Here is a 16,807-nt window from a genome sequence, read left to right as displayed (position 1 = left end):
AAGGTACAATTCTAGATCCCACCTTCCTTTGAAATAATATGACTACGTTTGCGATGGACATACATATCCTAGTTAAGCTTTCACAATTAACTACTTAAAATATTCCATACAAATAAAAAAATTTAACTATCAATAATTTATTCAAATTAATTCATCTTTATGACAATCTAATTCATTAACTTTTTAATTTTAGAGAAGTATTTTCTTTTCAAATAGTTTAAATTAAATATAGTGTATATTATAACCAGATTAACTTTTTTATATCCTGTTCAAAAATGACAATTTTTGTGATGCTTTTTATATATTTTATAATGGTCTTCTCGATAAGTCTTATAAAAAAATTATTTCGAGAAAAAAAAAACATTTTATTATGCAAAATATAACATGTACATTATTTATCATGAGCCTTTGATATATGTAATCACAATAGATTATTAAAAATTGATTGCAACTTAATAAATTCATTTGATTGGTTTTCAACAAAAAAATATAAATATGATAATTAAATAAATGGTCAAAACATTAGTTTAACCCACACGGGATCGATTCCGCAAAACTCAAGCCCCTAGACTCTACGAAAATATAAACCTGCCATGATCCTAGCCATTGCAGAAGGGTTTTCTTGCTTACCAAACATATTAACCTAACCTAACCTATTATATAGCAATTTTACGTTGAAATCCCGTGTGTGTGTGTGTGTGTGTTTCTACAAAAAAAAATATGATTGAAAAAAAATATTTACTAAATCATTACGTTTTAAGGACTTAAATCTATAAACTCTGTCCAATCATAATAAAAAATGTCCAAATTTCAGCTTGTATCTTTACTATCTGCCAAACTCTTGCGTGTTCGCTTGGGTCTCTCATTAGCTTGAGGCGTTGCTGCACGGGATTCCTTTTTAGAGGCACTTGAGGCTGCTTTAGCTGAAGCTGCCGTAGCAGCTGTTGAACCTTTAGCAGTTGGTGTAGAGGCTGCTACAGATTTAGCAGCTTGCGGCGTTGATTTATTAGCAGCTGGGGATGATGAATTAGATGTCACCGGGGTGGCTGCCACGCTGCGTCTTGTTGTTCGACTTCTGCCCTTCCTGGTGCTGCTGATCTCAACATCATCGGTAGAGTTTTCAGTATCAGATGCTTTGGATTCGGCATGGGTAGACTCAACTATTGTGGTCATTTCTTCTGCAACTGACACATTGACTGTTTGAACATGTTTTGTGGAAATTGGAGTTAGTGTTGAAGGTGTTATTGCTTGGCCATTAACAGCAGCTGTTTTAGCTGCTGATGGAGTGTCTGCTTTGGCTTTGGGGGTATCATTAGGCTTATTCTTATTTTTGGGTTGTGATTGTGGCGTTTGTCTCGTTCTAAGCGCTCTTCCTTGGGGTTTTGGAGTGCTGGTTTCCTCAACTGTTTCTGACAGCTTTTCTGGTTTCTCAACAGGTTTTACTTCTTCAGGGACTTTATTATTAATGACATTTTTTACAATTGCTGGCACTGGATTAATGTCATTAGAGACATCCATCATATCCATCAAAAAGGCATCATCAACATCTTGAGAAATTACAGTTTCATAAATATTTTCTTTGACGTTAACAACTTCATTTGTAGAAATGACTGGGGCAGTGGGTTCTGTTTCGTGTGTTGTTGGCTCGAGAATATGTTCCATAATTGCGTCATTATCATCTGTCTCCATAGGCTCATCTTGTGAGTCATCTATATCAGCTGTTGCATTAACCAGTGGTTTTGGCAGTTCTTCAATTGGAGTTTCTTTATCTTTAACTTCTTCTAGGACTGGTACATTACTATCTTTTGTGTCATCATTCTTTTTGTTTTTAATCATATTATTAACAGATGTATCATCTTTGGTGCTATCATTCTTCTTAATATTAACCTCATCATTTTTGTTATCAGTAATATTTTGGACAGTTGTATCAACTTTAGGGCTAGTTATCTTTTCAACAGTGTCAACAACCGTATCATCCTTTTTGTTGTCAATCTCATTTTTGACAGAGGCTTTTTTGTTATTGTTGTCATTCTTTTTGATAGGTTCTGTCTTCTTCTCTTCCAGTTTTTCAGTAGCTTTCTTCTCGACTAACTTACTGGGAGCCTTTTTCTCAAGTAATGTTTCAGAGGTTTTAGTCTCATTCAATTTTACAGGAGTCTTCTCATTCATTTTTACAGGAGGAGTCTTCTCATTAATTTTTACAGGAGGAGTCTTCTCATTCATTTTAACAGGAGTCTTTTTCTCAACTAATTTGACAGGAACATTTATTTTTTCTTGGTGATTCTGAGTCTTCTTATTGTTAACATTCTTGTCACTTTCAACATTTATTTTCTTAGTAGTAGTTATATTAGAAACAATATCTTTTTTATCTTGAGTGGTAGTAGCATCATTGGGGGCATTTAAAGGTTCTGGAGTATTACTTTGACTTCTCAGTTTCTTTTCTTCCCTAAAAGGTTCAGGAGTATTACTTTGACTTCTCAGTTTCTTTTCTTCCCGAGCCGCTTGCTTTAGAGCCTTTTTAGTCTCTTTAGCCTTGTGGTACTCTGCAATAGCTGATTTATTGATCTTTATCACAGGACTTTTTCTGCCTTCCTTAATTTGTGCTTCAAGCTTCATAATCTTCTCCTCTTGGCCCTTGATTGATCCTATCAGTTCTGCAATCTTTCTATCAATACTTTCTTGATCTCTTGGTGATTTCTTAACTTCTAACTTCTTTTCATCAGTCTTCTTGGAGATTGATATTTTTAAACCATCATCGGAGGATTTTCTTGCCTCAAGATTTTTGGAATCCCCTTTTTTAGCAGAATCTGGAGATTTTCTGTCTCTGTCTTCCCGTTTAATGGATTTCTTAGCATCAGGTTCGTCGGGTAGAAGGCCAGAATCATCAACTTTTACCACTTTGCCCTCTTCCATTCTTAACTTCAGCTTAAGCTTTCCAGTTTGAGGCTGCGCCACCTCACTAGGCTGTTCCACTTGTTTTGTTTCAGTTGGTGACTTTGAATCAGAATCTTTGATAACTTTAGAATCCTTTGTTCTGGTAACTGTTGCGTTCTTTGTGGCATTTAATGAATCATCTTTGGTCTTATTGTTAGATGCTTCATCGGGTGTTTTGCTTGAAGTTTCTTCAATTTTCTTGTAATAATTTTCTAATGTTTTGCCAATAGTCCATTTGCTGTATTTACACTTCTCGCCTCCACACCAGCAAGTAAAGAATTTATGCTTGATAACCCAGAATTTTTCTCCATAATCAAATCCCAGAACATCTCCCCTCTTGATGGGCTTACTGGCAAAGAAGGCTATGTGAGGAAATCTAAGATCTTGGTGGGAGGTGAACACCTTGACAGGGACTAGATTAGGATTGCAGGAATGGTTGATAAATCTTGCAACATTGCCAAACTTGTTTGCATCCAGGCAAAATGTATCACCCTCCTTATTCTCAAGATCAAACAGATAGCTATCATTCTCACGTTGCTCAGCCTGTGCGTCAGAAATAATCTCACCAACATACTCGCAAACAAAACCACCTTTTGGTATGTCCACCATTGACTTGACACCCCAACCCATGCCGTAGGTCTTGTACACTTGGGTTCTGGCCGTTATGCCGTGCTGCACCACGCGGTTGTTGCACGAGTTCTGGTTGCAGCCGCACATTTCGTTGCACTCAAAAATCATGGGTGGCTCTTGGAAGTCGAAGCCGTCTTTGAGAATTCCATTTTTGTCATACCAGCTGCGGGTTGAGTTGTCCGCGCACTTGCAAGTGTCCTGAAATATAAATGAAAATTAAAATGATATAAAACTACCAAAAATTTAGGAACTATTGTAATATTTTTAAAAATATCCTAGATTTGTTAGGAAAAGACATTTGAAGAAAAAAATTATTATTCCTGCTATCAATGGCAAAATTTTAGAAAATCATAATTCATTTTCCATTGTCCTATCCCCGTAGTCAGCAAATATTCTCAGACTTTAAAATTTGAAAAGTTTTGTCCAAAATGAGATTTGAGTGCTAAATTTAAATCTCGTGATGTAATATGTATTTTGGTACAGGGATCTAAAGGGATAAGACAATAACCGACAATTTAATGTGCATCCCCAGTAATGATTCACAAAATTACCCCTTCTTAAATTACAATTAGTGGTAAAAACGTTTAGACACTCAACTTTGTGAACTAAACAATCAAAATTCAAGGAGTCCCCAAAGTTGTGTAACATTTAGACACTTAACTTTGTGAACCAACCAATCAAAGCTCAATAGAAGTCCCCAAAGTTGTTAAGCCATCAATAAAAAACATATAAAAACTTTGGGGACATGTGTAATTAAGCGCCCAATATCCTCTCCCTCTCTGACTTTGTAAAATAGGTGAATAATTTTGAATGTAAACAAGGTAGGTAGGTAGCAAGATTATTAAGGTAGTACCTAAGGCTCAGAATTTTAAATGATAACAAACAGGTAAATTTTTACAAACATGAATTTAAAAAAAAAAAATTCTTTAGAAATACAGCGTTTTGTCTTATTTACTTGGCGCATCATATAACTCGCTGCGTTGTTTGCAGTGTAACGTATAGACAAACAGATATGCATTAAATATAAATTAGCTGTGCTTCTAGAAAGAAATGTTACCTCTGAGATGCAATCATTAGTACATTTACAATGTTGTAGACTTGATATATCTCTGTTGATTGGAATATTCCCGGTAACCACAGGGTTCCTTACATACCTAAATAATAAAAAATAATAAGATTTTGATTAGGTAGGTGGGTAATTAGATTTATTACCCTGTGTGGCCAACTAAAAAAAAAAAGACTCTGGCAGACAAGGTTTTATTTTATATTTTATCAGATATTATGTATTTCTATTGGTTAAAAACTATTGGTTTAAAATTATCAACAGTCCTTTTTTAATATAAATGTTTTTGGCAATTGTGATAGCTGCAATACTTTGAGACAAAATATCATTCTTATATGTATGTAGGTAATTAAAACCTAAAGCCCTAACCCCTCGATTATTCAAACTATACCTTATTTTTTTGTTATTGGTTTAAACACAAAAAATGGTTTGTGCAAAAGTCGTCTTACTTCAGTCTTTTTTTTCAAATTATAAAACAATTCCTCCTGCTCCTTTAAAAAAATGTTACTTACGTGTAGCCGCTTGGTCCCATCTCGAAGTCTTCACCGTTAACAGCTGTTATTGGCAGATTCTCTTTGCCGTTAGATATGTCTTGAACAACAGTTTTCTCGCTTAAAAATTTCTGTTGCCGATCCTAAATACAAAAATACTTTAGTATAAAAAGTTGCCTTTTTAACCTTAAAAGATTCATAAGAGGGAGGGGACAATGGGCTGTAAATTACTCTGACCCCCCCCCCCCCACAAAAAAAAGGTAAAATACTCGTTCTTCTATTCGTTAGCTTAGACACTTTGGGGATAAAATTGAATACCTATTGATTAAGTTGTACTAAGTATCAATGTTTTTACATTTCCACAATTAATTTAATGTAAATGAGAGGGGTATTATTGTTTATTAATATTTAATTGGTATTATTTATCTATTGTCCATTGTCATATCTCTTAAGATCCCTGGAATATTGATTACTCTACAATAGTCAGTATCAGTACAGCATGTCCATTTTGAATATCACATGTAAATTTTTGGCTATTTTGTCTCTTAAAAATGAGAATTCCTTGGGCGATTAGGAACTATTTGAAAAGCAGCGTAATAAAACTTTTTTTTTTGTTTTTATTTTCATACAAGTACAGCTTAGCTTAAACAGTGTTGTCACTCTTGTTTTTCATATTAATCATACCTTCATAAGTTTGTGCAATGTAGTTCCGAGATTAATTAAAGATTCTATTTTAGGATTCTCACCACTCATACAGCTTGACGGTAACTAGAAATAAATTATAATTATTAATTGCGCGACTTATCTAAGAAAGTCAGCCATTCTCAATCTATTAAAGTATTTTGTTAAACTTTCCTATGTAAAATTATCCTTCTTAATATTCTTTTTATTTGAGAGAAAAAATCCATGCATAATGATTATTTGTCGCATCGTATTATAGGAAGCTTTCCGAGGATATTACGGGCTAAAAAAACTGGTTTTATTCTTATAATTTTTAGTTTACCTAATATTCGTGGAAAGTTGTCTGTAATTCGATAATATGCATGACTTTTCAGTATGGCTCAGAACCAGTCAAAATTCAGCGGATATTATTCGGTTTCGAAGCCAAACTGGAAAAATTTATCTTGATGTACCTGTCCCTGGCTATTAGGTAGATCCAGCCTGGCACCCCTGGCCACCAGAAGCAAGGCACACTCATAGTGATCCTGACGCAGCGCTATGTGCAGAGGTGTCTCACCTATATAAAAAAAATATTTAGCGCTCTTTCCCTCAAAGTACTTATCGAGCAATTCCACCACCCCCCCCCCTTTTTTTAAATAAAAAAAAAAGAAAATAAGGGGGTGTAGGGTAGTTTTTTCATGCCTGTGGAATGCCTTAGACCATTTGGGGCCAAACCTGCAGAGCACAAACCCTGCTGGGCTGACCCAATATAACCTAACCTGACCTATAACCTAAGAATCAAATTAAGGATTCTCAACCCCCCCCCCCCCTCTATCAATATAAGTATGGCAGGTGTTCTAAATCTAACAAAAGCTGATGAATGTAGTATAGCAAATCCCCTAAGCCGGTTTTAAAATGAACTTTTGTTGACTGTCACATTTATATGTATAGAGATAAGATACATTCAAAGACAACAGTCAATTAATATTATATGTTTCATAAAGTTCTGAGTTGTGTTAAAAATTATCTTTAAAACTATGGGAGTTGCACCCAAAATAAAATTATTGGTATGACGTGTCACGAGTCAACACCCCCCCTCCTCCCCCTTTACATCCTGAAAAAAAAAAAAAAACTGTGCTTGTGATTCCTAAGAAACTTCTGGTTGTGGCAGCCTGGCAGGTGTCCTAATTTAATCAATAAAATCTTACCGATGGCATTGGCTTGATTAACGTTGCATCCCGCCGACAGGAGTAGATCTGTGATTGTCTTAGATCCTGAGAAGGCTGCCCAGTGCAGAGATACATTCATCTCTACATCCATCACATGTGGGTCAGCTCCTTGCTCAAGCAAATACCTAAAATAAACACAAATACCTATGTAATTATTAAACAAATTTTTTAACCAGCTTGTATTATTATACTTTTGCAAATACTTTCTCGTGAGTCAAAACACCTTAGTAGTCATTCTATGATTCTGAGTTAATAAAACTATTGATTTGAAAATGAGGCTCACCTGATAACTCCCTCATGTTTGTGTTCACAAGCCCACACGAGTGGTGTCCAGCCTCCATCATCTTTCACGTTGATAAAATTACGCGGCAACTTGTTCTGACTCAACAGGACATGCGCGCACTCCAGGTGACCGTTCTGTGTGGCATAGTGCAGGGCAGTCATGCCCTCATCCGTCGCTAGGGCTGGATTAGCCCCGGCCAGCACCAAATAACGGATAATATCGGCGTTACCTCTAATTGCGGCTACCATTAACGGCGTTTCATTTTTGTCATCCAGAGCATCGACTTCTGCCCCGGCCTGGACTAGAATGTGCGTGGTCAGGACGTGGTTGTTGACGGCGGCAACGTGTAACGGCGACCCGCCGTTGGCCTCTGTGAATTTCTGTTTAGGACTATAGTCCAAGGCAAGTAGTTGTAGTAGTTTTACATTATCACCGGCTTGTGTGGGCTGATACATGTTACGGGTGATCTGTTTCGTTTGTTTATTAGCCTTTACCTCTTCAATAACAGTATTTAATCTTTCACCCTCTAGGCCGTTGGGTAGGCCATAACCACTGATGACTTTGCCACTGGGCAAGGTATAGCTGGCAAAGCTTTCACGCTTCTTACCCACATCCCAGCGTTCTAGTTGTGTTTCAGCATCCTCATTTTTCCGCTTAAATGGAGCAATTTTAGCGGTTTGATTGAGGATCCTTAGAGGTGTTCGGCTCATGGATAGTTTCAGTTGCACGGCCAGTGGAGCTTTGGAGGATGAACAATGGGGGCATTTACGCGTGTCTTTGGATTTCAGCTGGTAACAAAATCTGTGAAAAAGGTGCGGGGTGGAATTCTTCTCAACCCTGAAACATAAAATTAATTAAAGAGCTTTTTCATAATTTTTTCTCCGTTTTATGGGGAAAATTAGGACCATTATAAATTGTATAAATATAAATATTTAAAAGTTTATAAATAATGAAAAAGAACTAAATGATAATAAGGGTTATATAAGTATATTGTGCTAAATTTTAAGTATGAATTAATAATCATTTTTCCATGTTCTTCTGTCTTACCTGCACATGAACACAAGACCATGACTACAGAACTCTCCACAGAGAGGACAGCAGGCATGGGACTGGAGCCTGTCCCTGTGCATGTCACACAGGAAAACTGGTTCAGAGTCCACGCTGGTTTTAACCAGCTCGCTTCGACTTACTCTGTTCTTACATCCAACCCTACAAAAAAAGTATAATTAAATAAAATATCTTAGATTAGCGGCTATGTGCCCTTGACCACCACCCACTTTCAATTGTAGTTTTTTTTTAAAATGAGGGGAGGGAATTTTCTTTAAAAGGAAGAATTATCTTGACTTGAGGGGGTTTTGTGTTACCCTCTCCCAAAATAGTTGACCTTCCCAGGACTTATGAAAAGCTATGGAGAACCATATAGGTTCAGCGGTTATGGTGATCCTTCAGACAGACACACACACACAAATCCAGTTACTTTTACATTAGGATATAAAAAAAACACATTGAAATATTATTGACAAAATTTGAATAAGTTTTTTATAAAGAAAGCACCTATCCCTTTACCTGTAACCACCAAAGACCTCAACAGCCTGGCAGGATGATCCCTGTTTGCCAGGTACAGGTATACACTCCGCCTCACAGGTACACAAGCTCTTCAATAACAAACTTTCATCCTCCTTCGAAGACTCAGAGTCGCGAGAATTCAAGGTTGCCTAAATATAATATATAATAGTACCTAATATTGCAATCATTTTCATTCCCTCTATTTTTTCCGGAAAAATATTAAAAATAGGGAACCACTAGGTATAAAACTTATTTTATAATTAGACACCTGAATAAACCTTTTGCAAGTTAAAGCTATTTGTTTTCTTATAATATAGGATTCATTTTTATATTGATTACAATGACAGCATTTAATGTTTAAAATCTTATATTTTTTATACCTAATAATGATCTCTTGCCTTTGTCTGAAAAATTTGAGTCTAAAGTTTTTTTTCTAATGGCATATTGCTGTCCAATGTTCATAATTAAAAATGTCTCCTTTAGCGTCAGTAATTTTAAGGGATAAGACAATGGATGATCAATCTATGTACATCCCAATCCCCAATGATACTGAACAGGATGACCATAATTTTCAATACATGTTCCCTTCCTCCCTGTTAACATCAACACTGCAAATTTTGACCAGTTGAAAAAAAAGATTCCCTTAAAAGTTTTCATACCTAGAGTATATATAAATAAAAATGTTTGCTAAGCTTTCTCCAATATTCTTGTAATATTTGAATGGATGTACAATATACGTGGATATTATGACAAGAGAAAAAAATTTTCGTCAATTTAGGTTGCACTATCCCCTCGTTTATCCAGTAGGATGGGATGAAATGGGGGTAAAGGGCGGGGATGAAGGAGATCGTTATTTTAGCCCGCTACAGAGTTCACTTTATTATAGAACATCAAAATCTGGTGTAACATCCAAGTAACAATAAATCCATTGGGTAATATTTGTGTAGGTATATGTTTCAAGTTTGCCTGCTGGGAGAAAGCAAATGCAATTGGATTTTAAAATGCATTTAAACTTTACATTTATGTTTCTATGGGCTTATTAAACTAATATGATTTTAACACATTTTTTTTATACTTTTTGAGAAAAAGATCCTAAGTAGGTCTTAATCAAATAATTGTAATAAATAAAAAAAAATATAGGTAATATTTGGAAGCAAAATAGTTTTACAGCAAGGGACATATTTTTGCACTTATTATGGCATTGCACATTCTTTAAAGTTTAAATAAGTACCTAACATTATAAAAGAAAAGGTAAAAAATGAACCCTAGCAGTTTTTGATCAGCTCCAGAAAGTCTGTTTAGTGCCGCCATCTTTAAACGGACAGACGGACATTTGAAATTATAAAGTAGCTTTTCTACTAATACCAAATACAAGACCAAAAATCTCACGTTTGAGGTGTTAATGGTTTCAGCTTTAGAGAGGCTGTTTCAAGGTAGAAGAGAGGACAGAAAGTGAGTACCAAATGAAGACTCATTGAAGGACAGATGCCCTCACTTATGTTTATACCTTGGGGCTTTTTTCAGATAGACAAACGAACATTTTAATTACACAGTAGCAAGACTTCTAGAGACAATAAAAGACCAAATAATCACCTGTGTCGTTTATATGGAATCAGCCTTAGAGAGGCTGTTACAAGGTAGAAGAAGTGAGTACCAAATGATGACTTATTGTAGAGCAGATGTCCCCCCCCCCCCTCTTACATTTTAAACCTAGTGCATTTAGCAGATTGAATTTTTTTTAATTTAAAAAAAAAACAAAAATTACCTGTGTAGTCTTTATGGAATCAGCCTTAGAGAGGCTGTTACCAGGTAGAAGAGAGGACAGGAAGTGTGTACCAAAGGAGGACTCGTTGTAAAACTGGTGATCCATACTTTGGTTGGCACTCTTCAGCTTTTTAGTGACTGATAACCGGTCTTCATCGTAATCAACTAAATAAAATAATTTATCTTTCAAGGATATTTCCATTGAAGGGTCTAAGGTAGTAAGATGTATATTTGTCTGTCTGTCCAATAAAATTGGGATTTTCAGTTTTCAGGTAATGTATAAAATGTTCCGATTTCAAGCTAATTTTTAGTTTGTGTTGGTTAGGGGAAGGGGGGGGGGTGCAGTGGTAGGTAGATCAACAGTCACATAGACATTAACTGGGCAAATGGCAAGGTATTTCGTTTGGGGAGGGGGGATCCTTCATCACACCGTTGATCCAATCAGTTAGCGGGTAGTGTCATCATATTAGGAATGCTGATGCAACTAGTTTTCTTATATTGGTATTAAATATTAAAAGTAACAATATCCAAATATAACAAACCTTTTAAAAACAGCTGAAATCATATTTTTTAAATATATTAAAGCTACCTACTGCATTTTATATTGTTCCTTCCCTGTAAAAGGATTACCTGAATCACGGTCACGTTTTAAGCTGTCAGGATCTGAATTATTCGAGTCCACTGACCCTAGCCGCCCATTCAGCTGCGGCGGCTGAGAGAAGGCGGCTGAAACGGCCGGAGTTTTGTTTTGGTTGTTGTTTATCATTGATGTTGGGGCGGGGGAGTGGCGGTTTTGCTGTTGCATCGGGGAACTGGTTCGTGAATCTGGAAAAAAAAAAATTTTGATTTTTAAAAGAAACAAACTTTATGGAAACATCTGTTTTGGAGTGCCATACAAATGACGAAAAAGCATTTAAAATATTTGAATTGGTCGAAAAGTAAAACTTAATAGGTATCTTTAAAAAAAAATGAAACATAATACAAAGAGGGGGAATGTTTTGTTACTGAAAATTTTATATTAGAAGAGAAGAATAAAGTGAAGAATCTTAATTTATGGAAAAAAACGAATTACTAATCGATTTTTAGTGTGAATGTAAGTATGGACTAGCAGCATATCCTAGTTATAAAGTAGCTGCGCTTCTAAAATGTTACTAAACAATGTACAACTATCTTACTTGGTTTAAAAGACTTTCTAGCCTTAGGTACCCCGCTACCAGAGTCAACACTTGTAGCAGTGCTGCCCACAGAGGCTACAGACTCCAAGCTTGTCCGCCTGCTGCTGCTAGCTGTTCCATTCACAGCAGCTGCTGATAAACTGCTGCTTGTAACAGCTGCACACACTGGGATCTCAATCTAAGATAACAAAAATAAAATCATTAGCACAGTTGAGCACAAATAGCTGGGAAGCCCTGCAAGGTTAGGGCACCGCAGTTACAGTAAGTAAAAAATACTACCCCCCCGGCCCCCCTTCCCCCCCTTCTCATTATTTCAAATATTTGGGGAAGGTGGGTGTCAGTCACGGGGATACACATTGTGGGAAAGTGACAAAAGAATTTTTAGCAATAGGTACATATATAAGTTTTTTTTTAAATATTGGATTGGAAGCTAAATGGATACAATATCATTCTTATAAATCATTTTTACCTTTACACTTTCATTGGCTTGAATATTTAGTTGTTGACTAGTAGGAAGCTTCTGTGCAGGCTCTGTCTTCAGCTGGTGCAGAGGTTTAGGCTGCAGGTGTAGAGGCAGGGGGACAGGTACAGTTATGGTTGGCTTCACACTGCTCACTGGCTCACCAGAGTTTAATAGGCGGTGTAGGGTAACTGAACCTAAAATTAACGAGTTTAAATTAATTCAGGACTTTATAAAAATATAGTTGCTTCGCCCTAGCTTTTAGGCAGGGATGTCACTGTATATTCTGCTCAAGATTCATTTTTTTTCCCTGCTGCAATTTTTATATTTTTTCCCCCTCTTATTTTTTTCCATGTCATTTAATTCAGATTATCCCCCCTCCCACAAATTCTTTTAGTTTTTTTTACCAAGGAGGGGAGAAAAACGGAAAAAAATGTTTTCAGTTATCTTAATTTTTACATTTTTCCCCCCAACTAAATATTTTTTGTACCTCCCCCCCCCCCCCCCCTCCCACTTCAGAAGGGCCAACCATTCAGAATATATACCCCTGCCTCTAGGGAAAGGGGAAGGATGTCAAGAAAATAGCCTAAATCGACCCAAAAACATTTCTAAAGCAAGGGGTGAGGGGGGGGGGGTATCATTCTTTGCCATCTCACATCAGGGACATGACACTAGATGAAAATCATACCTGAAACATTGGGAGCTGGCAGGACTGATGATTGAGGGGCCTCTGTGATCTCATTATACTCATCATCATCATCATCCATCAGCAACTCGTCAGAGGAATCATCAACTTCAACGTCGTCATAATCACTCTCCTTCACTCCTTCAACTTTGTCTAAATAAGTTTTGCATCAATTATGGTCGATTAAAGTAAGACACCTGCCATACTAAAGTAATGGGTTGGTAAGCTTTGGTTAGAAATTCAAGTCTGATATATGATTTGAAATATCCCTCGAATTTTAAGTGGAACTGAAAATTAAAAATTCAATAGTTGTATCTTATCCTTGTACTACCTAGAGTAGTAACATTAATAAAACTAGAAGTTTGATTATTATAAAGTAGCTGCGCTCTCAATATTGTTACCACAAACATGACCTTCAATCCTGAACAAATACAAATATAGTTTTCAATTTTTTTTCAAAGTTGACTTTAGTCAAAGTATTTAGACTTGAAATGAACGTATGTACACTTTAGTTTCCAATTATAAAGTAGCTTTGAAGTTGAAAATTCAGTGATCTTAAGAGATATGACAATGGTTGACAATTTCACCTTATGATGATTTGATTATTGGTTGAGTATTTTGGACACTGTTAGTTTGTACCATCCAATCATGATGAAATATAACCCCAAAACAAATATTAAACTGTTTTTAAACTATTTTTGAATGGGGGGTCAAAAATATACTAGGACACCTATAGAATCAGACTGCAGAGCCCAAATTTGAATTAAGTCCCCAATAAACTTTTTTTGGGGGATTTAAAAATTAATTTTTACTGTTGCTCTGGTCATTTTTACCAGATCAAAAGGTCTTTTTTTACTTCGTGTAATATTGTAACTTAGTGAACAATTTTATATAATTCACTTTATACTGATACAATAAAAAAAACATTACTCTGTTCAATAAAAATAATTTTTTTTCTTAAACAATTAATTTCATTAAAAAATCTGACATAATACAATAAAAAACATAATGCTGAATTTAAACCAATTAGAAATTAGAATTTCCGAAAGAGTGTTTTCACAAAGTGACTTATTTCAAACGTAGTTAAATAATTTTATTTAATAAAAATGAAAAGAATGAAAACCCTACTCATAAAAGTTATATACTTTTTAAAAATATTTCTAAAAATATGTTTGAATAATCTTATTTTATATCATATTTGTATATGTGACAAAAATAAATTTGTTGTATTGCATAAACATTTGTTGTCATCTTAATTTATTTAACCCTTTACAGCCAATTTTTATGTGTTTTAATGTATAATAGAATTGAAACATTTTTATGTTAATTCATTGATATACTAGCATACAATATTTACGAAGCAAGATACTCTAAAAGCTGAGTATTTTACCTACAAAGGGAAGAAACATCACGATTCAGTAAAAATTATTTAATCCATAGTAAAAAATAAACTTTAAAATCCTAATAAAATTTGATGTGGGCAATTGTTCTCATTTTTGGCTTTGCAGTATGATTCTACAGATGTCAAAGTATATTTTTAATATACCTTTTAAAAATAGTTTAAAAACAGTTTAAAGTTAGTAAAGCTTTGCTTTAGAATACTCACTTGATTTTCCATTGGAGATAGGTGTGATGCTTATACCAGAATTGGCAGGATTTGGAATATTCAGTGGAAAAGCCAGGCTAGCTGCCACAGGAACATTAACAGTATGGCTGGCAACAGCTGTTGTTCTGACAGCTGTACTACTGGTCACACCAGCTGTTGTGATGGCTGTTCCAGGTCTGATGAGGGCTGTTCCTGAAGGCCTAACCACCTGATTTGTGATTGTAATGGCTTTGCTCGTGGCAGCTGCTGATGACATGTTGTTCATTGGCGGTGGTACAAATACTGTTCTCACCTAAAACAAAATAATATGGAATAAAAGAAATACCTATACAAAACTAAATAGGTATATAAGTTAAATTATCCTTAAATAAAAAATACTTTTTCAAATTTTTATACCTGGACTGGTCTATTCATTTGCTGCTGTTGTCTGCCATTAGCCATAGCAGCAGCTATTGCTGCTTTTTGCTTCAGAAGCCTCTGCTTAGCAGCAAGCTGCTGAGCAGCTAGTAACTGTTGTTTATTTAAAGCTGCTTGCTTGGTAGCATTAGCAACAGCTGCTATCTTGGCAGCTGTAGCATCAGCTGCCCTGACTGCTGCCTGACGGGCCTGTCCCTGAGCTTGGGCCCTGATGGCAGCTTGTTGAGCTTGAAGTGCTTGTTGTTGCCTTATCTGTTGTTGCCTCAATAAAGCTTGTTGATGTTGCTGCTGTCTAGCAGCTGTCTGTTGCATGATAAGCTTTTGCTGTTGAATTCTAGCAACTTCAGCGGCATTTTGAGACTGTTGCTGTGGTCGCTGGTTGACCGGAAGGCCTTGAAGTTTCTGTTGCAGTATACCTGGCGACTGAGCAGAGCTTGTCACGGTTTTGTGAAGTGACACTGTTCCAGCAATTATGGGCATTGATTGGGTTGGAACATTTAACGTCACTGATGTTGTTGATTGGCTGTTAGGCAAACTTGTTCTTATTAATTGTGTATTACCTGAACCTGGATATGCTACATTGCTATTGGCATGAACTAGGCCAAGCATTCCATTTAATGATTGCGTAGAAGAAATAGGTAAACTAACTGAAGCCACAGGTGGCCTAACTGTGCCAGGACGGACACCTCCAAGTTTTAACCTGGGCATCGGTGGCAGGCCTGCAGATCCTGGGGGACCCAGGCGCAGCAAAGGGGGTGGTGGTCCCCCAGCCGCGGAACCAGGTGGCCTAACATTGGCAACACCATTGCCTTGATCTGGGGGCTTGGGTTTAGGCACCCGGGTTATGCTCACCATAGATGGCAAGCCTTCAATTAGGCTGTTCTCACTAGGTCTCATTATTTGCTGGTGCTGTTTAACTACACTGTTTGACATTTGTTCTGGTTCAGCAATATCATCAACTAGATCATCATCACACATGCCTGAAGTGACTTCAGGTATGATTATACCTGCGTCACTCATTTTAATGGTTAGGCTGTTCTTCAAAAGGGTTCTTTTTTATACCTTAGCCCTTCAGATATTGACCTAACCCACCCGGTATCCTTGCTAGTACTATGGATGGAAACGACGGTACGGTACAAAACACGGATCATCTATCCCCCCCTCCCTTCCATATTGTGAAATGAGAGTTGGGGTAGAAGGGATATGTCAGCTGGTTGCATTCTATTGCCTTCTTTTTTTCTTGGTTTCCCCAAATTTCTGAGCCCCCTTGAGTAGAAAATAACGTCCCTTCCGAAAATATTCAAAACTATTTCACGTAAAAAGCCATAAATGATAAAATATGTTGACGTATATTTTTTATTGAAATTTTTATTTTAATTCACTAAGAATTAAATTTGTGTAATCATAAATCGAAGACTTTTTTTTATAAAAGAAAGAACTTAACAAAGTGTCTTATTACAAAATTGAATCTCAATCAAATTAACTTTTTATTCAGCCTACATCTTTAATAATAAATTTAAATGTTATATTTTTACCTTCCTATAGTATATATCTAACATATTAACTATTTATCTATTTTGTATTTTACCCATTTATTGAAGGAATTTAATTAATATTTATAAAATTCTCGGTGTAAAATTTAATAAAATGGTTTTAAACATTACTAACATTAAATGATTTGATCTATAATAATTCATATTAAAAATTTTCAAAATAAAAATTCATGTTTATTATTAAAATAACATAGAACAATTTTACAACAAAAAAAGGTTTTGAATTAACTCAGGAGTTCCGTTTTGATAGTCTCTCTTTTTCTACCTCCCCCCCGCTCCCCCCTTGATAAT

The 16,807-nt window shown here is 35.8% G+C and overlaps 1 protein-coding gene across 1 annotated transcript; it reads right to left on the bottom strand.

Moving 5' to 3' along the window:
- Positions 1-121: 121 nt before the first annotated feature.
- Positions 122-16,100, bottom strand: G9a (histone-lysine N-methyltransferase G9a). The gene is made up of 16 exons (XM_080163727.1): positions 14,943-16,100; positions 14,547-14,838; positions 12,944-13,093; positions 12,265-12,452; positions 11,796-11,973; positions 11,251-11,445; positions 10,622-10,785; positions 8,857-9,005; positions 8,338-8,499; positions 7,291-8,127; positions 6,987-7,132; positions 6,252-6,355; positions 5,803-5,886; positions 5,140-5,261; positions 4,622-4,718; positions 122-3,762 (listed from the first exon to the last, which is right to left on the bottom strand). Exons 1-16 carry the CDS (start codon positions 15,981-15,983, stop codon positions 811-813), a joined length of 6,861 nt encoding a protein of 2,286 aa, XP_080019853.1. The 5' UTR covers positions 15,984-16,100; the 3' UTR covers positions 122-810.
- Positions 16,101-16,807: the final 707 nt, after the last annotated feature.

The sequence above is a fragment of the Acartia tonsa genome, chromosome 6 (genome assembly GCF_053477335.1).
Source record: "Acartia tonsa isolate MP-2025a chromosome 6, ASM5347733v1, whole genome shotgun sequence".
Classification (NCBI taxonomy): domain Eukaryota; kingdom Metazoa; phylum Arthropoda; class Copepoda; order Calanoida; family Acartiidae; genus Acartia; species Acartia tonsa.
Note: the sequence above shows the minus strand (reverse complement) of the source record. Positions and strands in the feature narration are given on the sequence as shown.